The following is a 7,195-nucleotide window of genomic DNA, read 5'->3' on the forward strand; positions in this document are numbered from 1 at the left end:
TCAATTCGAGCAGATTGGTTCAGGAATTTGTGCGAATCCTGCCGGTATCTAAGCATTAACGTTGCACACGTTTCCGAGAGAGATCTAATTACAGCCGCGTTATTAAAATACATTCCGTTTGTATGCAACTCGTCGACCGAGCTCATCTTTCGAAACGCGAAAACTGGGAGTCCCTTTCCGCCATTTCCGCTTTATACATTCGATACAAGCGATACAGGGAGACGTCGTGGATGTAATTAAAAGAGCGCGGAGGGGAAAGCTTTCTTTTCACCGGATCGGTGAGGAAAGTTGTCTCGTTAAAAAGGGAATCGTTGGTCCACGACTAGACTAGCAGTTACTTATCATCCAGATTTGGCGAAAAGTTTCGAAAGAAACCGGAAACTTTCGAATCGTATCCCCATCCGTGTAGTTCCGCCATGTTCGCGTAATTAAATTAGGGGAGAGGCCTCCGTTAGAATTTCGTTATTAAAGCCTCGATATTAACTTTTACATATTTATTATAAAACTTGGATGAAACTTCCGGAGAGAGAGAGAGAAAAAAAAAAAACTTGGATGAAACGAACGACGATTCCGTTTTGTCATGATTAGTTTTGTAGAGAGAACTCTGTATACTGAACGTGGAGAGGAGGGATATAAAGATGTTCGATCTTTCGAGAAGTTGAACAATTTATATTAATTCCCTTGAATTGCCAATAAACGCGAGGAATCGAAGAGGCGATTATTGATAATGATACGCTGTATTAAAAGTTTTGAATAATCACCTGGATGGGTATACATATATATATATATTTTTTAAGACTTTCGATTAAACGACATTTCAAAGGTTAAAACGAGCAGAGAATTCTTTTAAAGTATGAAGATAGTTTTTCTGAGTGGAAATGTCAATTGATTGTTAAATCGTTCGATTAATTTATTATTAATGATCATTTTAAAATTAATAAAATTATTTTATTAAACGTATTTCTCTTCGAGTAATGTCAATAATTAATTTTGTTATATATTTTTTAATTAACAAGTTGATATATAACAAGAACTAGCTACTAAAACGAATCATCGATATGCGTTAAACTCTCGTGTAAAAGTTAGTTCACAGCTACGAAACTTTTGATTCACGTTCAATTTAAACGATTGATAATTGAATTACAATTCACCAACTCTCGTTAAGAATATTATATTGGATGTTCCAATTTTAAGAAACTTATACAACGATACGAAAGTTTTCCAACAATTGCAAAGAGATTTATCTTCGGTTCAATTACTTATACTCGTAAATTTATTACACGAGAGTATCTTTTTAATTAAATTTGCAAAGTGAAAATTTAGAAAATTTAAAACAGTGTAGCAAAACTAATATTTGACATTACGTTAAAATCTTAAGATAAATATAATTATCAATACAAATGCATGCTCTGTATTTAAAATTTATGATAATTTTATTCAAGAAATTTATCATAAATAAATTTATCCTTGTAAAAATTTGTTATTATTCTATTCTTTACCTACTTTTTAATAATAATATATTTATCTTAGATAAATTAACAATGAAATCATCTCTTATCATTTTATAAAAATTTAATCTAATGTTTATATAAATATATCGAAATATTCTGTTCATATATATATATATATATATCATGTGAATAATATTTATTTTATTTATTAAAAAAAATTAAAAAAAGAATTAAAAAATATATATATCTACAAAATATTATTCTATAATTTATTCTAAACAAAAGACATGCATCATTTCTACGACCTGAAACTATAAATATATGTCAAATGAATTTTCAGTGACGTAACCACAAACATTCAAACCATAAAATTTTTTCAAAAGTTCCGTAAAAATGTAATATGCTTCAAGAAAAATGAAAATTTCATTCAGAGGATGAAAATTATATGTAAAGATGCAATAAATTTAATAATTCTTTCTGGCATTTGAAATATCTTTTTACTGCAATTATATTTAAATCTGCAAAAAAAAGTTTAACAAATGTTCGTGCAGAGATTTCAAGGTACAATATCGTATAACTAATACCAAAATAATTATATCGTTTAATTTTCCATACAAGATTAACCTAGAAAATTAATTAAAAATTAAATTCTCAATATAAGTTCTTAGAATCCATACCATTATTCATATGATTTATTAACGCAAATAATGAATTAATTCGAATATTATACCAATTTGCAAAGATCATTAATTAATCCTGCAACGATACATTTCACAAGTATTTCACAAGGATGTTCATTTTCATATTATATTCTCCCAAAATAATTACAAATATAAAATTTATTTAACAATGCTTCAAATACGTTAATCGTCCAAAATTATTGAATATATTATTAAATTTTTAACAGTTTCAACATAAAATACTATACTATATTGTTTAAATGCTATAATATTTGATTACAAATAAGGAATAGAACCATTGCAGGATTAATTTGATCAAATATCTCAATTTGATTTACCACATAAATTATACACATTTGTTATTGCAACTTTCAGCACTCCCGATTCCTTTTTCAATCAAAGATAAAATCATTCTATCGCAAACAACTCTTATCCAACCGAATTACAAACAATTATCTCCTATCCCTATTAAAAAAAAAAAATAATAATAATAAATCCAACATTTCGATCTGCCTGACCGATACTCGAGAATCTAACAACAAAGATGAACGAATATCTCGACAATTGCCACTCGATCGAGCAAACTGGCGATGACGTGTTCAAAGACAAAACGAGGATAGCTGAAGTAGCTGCTGCCACGTTGTGCAGATTGAACAGCATAATGAAGCAGATGAAAGACTGGCGGGACGATCGCATGAAATTGCGATCCAACATATGGCGTTTGAAGCTGGCGTTACGCGTTGCTGGAAGGGAGACGGACGGCAGTGTCCACGCTGACCCATTGATCGAGCAACAGAAAGAGGAAATCAAACGACTGGAGACGACCAACAGGGAATTGAAGAAGGAGATTGCCAATATTAAATCGAGTCTGCTCAGTAAAGGGTACGTGACGCAGGAAACGGATTGGAAATCCGAGGACAAGCTCGTGGAAGTTGAGCAGGAGTATTTGATGGAGAGGGAACGTTTGAACAACGAGATCCAGTATCTGAAAAGTCGGTTGAACGAGGTCGAGGAGGGTCATGTACACAGTTCGGAAGTGGAACACTTAAAATGCAAGCTGAAGCACTTCATGATGGTCGACTACACTATGGAGATTATATTCACCGATATAGTTAACAAAGTGGCCGAGACCATAGCGAATTTGTCCGAGGAGTTGGTGAACGTGAACGAACGTTTGCACAAGTCCCAAATGAGGAACGACAATCTTTACGTGGAGATCGATAAGTTGAAAGCGATGCTCAGATTCAAGAACGGCAACCTAATGGATTACCAGAGGAGGATAGTCGAGCTGGACAATGTGACGAAACGTTTGAAAACGGAAGTGAACAAGTTCAAGGTTAATTACGACGAGAGCTCGTGGAGCATCGGGTCGAGCAATTTGAAAAACGTGGAACGTTTCGTGAACGACTTGAAGTACAAGTTGAGGAACGATCACGAGGCTCTGCTTGGCGGCGGCGATCCGTATTGTTTCATGTACATTCAGAAAATCATCGAGTTGCGGATCAATTTGCGACAATTGCACATCGATTTGGCAAAATCGATCGGCAAGGAGCACAGGAGCACCTCGGGGAAATTGATGGAGCACAACGAATACATGAAACAGCTTTCGAAGTTGGACTCGATATTGAAAGAGATCAACAACGAGATCGACAAGTTGAAGAGCAATCACGTGAAAAGGCATTATAAAATCGGCGATTCCGAGGGTCTCGAGTATTTGAATAAAATAGTCGAGCTCGAGGCGATAATCGAGGAGATACAATCGGCGATGAACAGGTTGAATCGTTGCTCGAAAGGAAAGTCGAACGAATCGAAGGACATAGAAAAATTGGAGGAATTCGTCGGTAGAGTGTGTCACGAGATCAAGCAATTGGAAGTGATAGTGGTATCGAGCGATCGTTTGAGCGTGTTCAAGAGGATCGACCAGCTCGAGGAGTCGATCGTTCGGTTGAAGACTGAATTGAGCAATAAGGAGGCGCACATGACCGACCTCGACCAGGAATTAGTGGACACGGACAGTATGTTGAAACAGAAAATGGTGGCGTTGCAGGACGCGCGCCACGAGATCACGATACTGATACAGGAGAACAAGGTGTTGAAGGAGAAGACGAACGTGATGGAGGAGAAGACGTCGGAGCTTCAATGCGAACACGAGGACGTGAAGAAGGAGTTGGAACAGCTGCAATACGTGAAACACGAGGCAAATTTAACGAAGAAGAAATTACAAAATCTTCAGGGCGACAAAGAGGAGTTGTTGAACGAAATGCAGAAAATTCGCGACGCCCTGAACAAGAAAAACGAGGAGACGAAGATCGTTCTTGCCGAAAAGAATACAATGGAGAGGGTGTTCAACGTGAAAATCGCGGATTTGTCGAAGAATCTTCAGATCAGTTCGAAGGAGAATGAAAAATTACAGAATAAGGTGAACGAATTGGAACGGATGAAATATAGGCGGGAAGCGTCGAACGTCGAGAAGGAGAACGAGAGCGCGAGACGGCTTAAGGACATAACGGAGAAGATGAACAACGAGATACAATTGTTGAAGGTAAACTTGAAAATTTCGAAGGAGGATTTCAATCAAGCGAATCGAGAGATCGCCGATTTAAAAATTAAATTGGAACATTTGTCCGACGAAAAGACGAAGTTGGAGTCGAGCGTTGCTCAGTTAGAATCGAAGAAGGAGATACTGGTGTATCAATTGGCCGCCGAGAAAACTACCGCCGAGGAGAGGCTGAAAGAGATCACCAAGTTGAAATCAGATTACGTCGAATTAGACGTGGAGAAGGTGAATCTGAAAATGGAGAAGGAACAATTGAACGTGAATTTCACGAATTTGAAGGTGGAGAAGGAACAGATAGAGAAATCTTTAGAATTGGTTCAAAGCAAGTGTTCCATGTTCGAAAGTAAAATTGACAAATATAAGTGCGAGCGCAACAATCTGCTCGAAGAAGTCAGAAATCTTAAGGTGACCAAGGAAACTTTAACCATCAAATTGGAAGAGACGAAGTCGCAGTTGGACGGAACTGGAGATAAGATAAGGCAATTAGACGTTGAAAATTCGAAACTTCACATTGACCTGAACGAATTAACTGTGAAGAAGACGAGCCTTGAACAAGCTTTCGAAACCCGCGAACAAACGCTTTTGTCGGAGAACCACGACCTCGCAACGCGTGTTAACAAATTGGACGAGGAAAACCAGACGTTGAAGAATCAATTGAAGGAAAGTAAAACGACAAACGAATATTCCAACGTCGAGTTGAGTAAACTCAGGACGGAATATGATAACGTGAAATTGGAAAATACGACTCAATTGGACGAGTTAAAGCAATGCAATGAAATGTTGAAGGAAATGAACAACGAGTTGAAAATGAAACTGAATGAAATTCACAGCGAGTACAGAATATTAGAGAATCAGTTGAAGATCTTGGAATTGATGAATACCACGTTGAAGAAGGAGAAAGAATTATTGGAAAAAGAATACACGAACACTCTGCAGAAATTGAAAATGGAGAGATTGGAGAAGGAAGGAATCACGTCGGGCAGCGAATCAGTTTCTACCGAGCAAAACGAAGATATGGGAAAATTTGAGAAACGCCTGAAAAAGGAAAAGGTACCGGAGAAAGAAGTAATAAAGAAATTGATATTGGAAAATGAATCGTTGAAATTCGAAATATTAAATTTGAAGAGTCAAAACTATGAAATTAAAACGCAATTGACTCAAACGAAGGAAGAGATTCAAAGGCAAAAGTCGAATGCCGTGGAAAAAAAGACGAATGAAACGACGATTAAACCTATCTCGAACAAGTTGGAGATCGTGAATCTTTATTACAAAGAGATTAACAGTTATTCGTCTCGTGGTCTGAAGAATACAGAGGCGGTGACGCACATAGACCAATCGAGTTTATGCCTGTATGAGGGTATGAATCGTGGATCGGACCTAGAGATCGAAAAATTACTGGAAATAATGAACAAATTGAAAGTGGAGAATATTGCCTTGAGAATGGAAGTGAACTCTTTGAGATGCAATTTGATTATTAATTTCTCTGAAGAAGAGAAGAAGAAGAAAGACCTACGAATAGCCACGGATGAGATTCAAGCATTGAAATCGGAATTGAAGAAACTGAGGGACGAAAGAGAATCGTTGCGGATTAAATTCAATACAACTAATGCGAAATTGGATCTGCTGGAATCTGAGAAAGCTGCTTTGAAGAATGAACTGTATACTATAAGAAATATTAATTCCGATTTTAAACAAAAGATAAGCGATTTAAACAGCACTTATCAAAAATCGAAGGAGAAGAATTTAGTATTCGAGAATTGTATCGTGAAAGCAATTAAAAAGATAGAGAAATATACTTTATGCGATAATATGCAAATCAAAGGTAATAACGAATTGAAGATACTTTTGAAGAAATACATATCAAACGAAGAAATTTTGCAATCCATTGAAAAAAGAATAGATATAGAAACGACATGAATTTTCTGGCAATGAATATCGATAAAATTAATTTGTATTAAAATGAATTATATTAAAATAAATATGAAAATTAAGAAAGAAGAGAACAGAAATATAATAAGTAATATTTAAAATGAGCTTAAAAAAATTTCCAAATTTTAATAACTTTATCAAACAGTTTAAAATATAATTTCTTAAATATTAAATTTACCTAGTTCCTAATCTAAATAATTAATCACTTAAATCTCTAATATAACAAGACTCTAATATAAGCTGTACTGATACAGTTCCGTGATGCTTATAAATTGGTAAAAAAAGTTTTGAAGAATCTCGCAAGTTTCGTGAGAGAAACTTCAAGGTCCAATTAGTTTAATTACCAATTTATTTCGAAAAGTATCTTCGAACATCGTTCTGATAAAAGATGAATATAACAAATTTATAAATATTAATTACAATGATTATTTACCGATCAACCGAATTATCAAAAGATAAATGAATCGAGTAATCGTGTTAATTATTTGACCAAGAAAGAAAAAAGAGAAATTAAGATGAAATATTTAATATTAATCGAAATCGATAACTGTTTTATGAATAATTGCCAATAATTTATG

At 34.9% G+C, this 7,195-nt stretch overlaps 1 protein-coding gene across 1 annotated transcript; it reads left to right on the forward strand.

Annotated features, from left to right (window-relative positions):
* Window positions 1-2,675: 2,675 nt before the first annotated feature.
* On the forward strand, window positions 2,676-6,510 carry LOC122719532 (spindle pole body component 110-like; the record flags this gene model as incomplete). Its single annotated transcript, XM_043945440.1, has 3 exons — window positions 2,676-3,800; window positions 4,347-5,753; window positions 5,814-6,510. Coding segments are annotated over exons 1-3 (3,229 nt in total), but the record flags the coding sequence as incomplete, so codon positions are not given.
* Between the last annotated feature and the right edge of the window lie 685 nt (window positions 6,511-7,195).

This window comes from Apis laboriosa, unplaced genomic scaffold (assembly GCF_014066325.1).
Source record: "Apis laboriosa isolate Shangri-la unplaced genomic scaffold, ASM1406632v1 scaffold81_cov154, whole genome shotgun sequence".
In the NCBI taxonomy this organism is placed as follows: Eukaryota; Metazoa; Arthropoda; class Insecta; order Hymenoptera; family Apidae; genus Apis; species Apis laboriosa.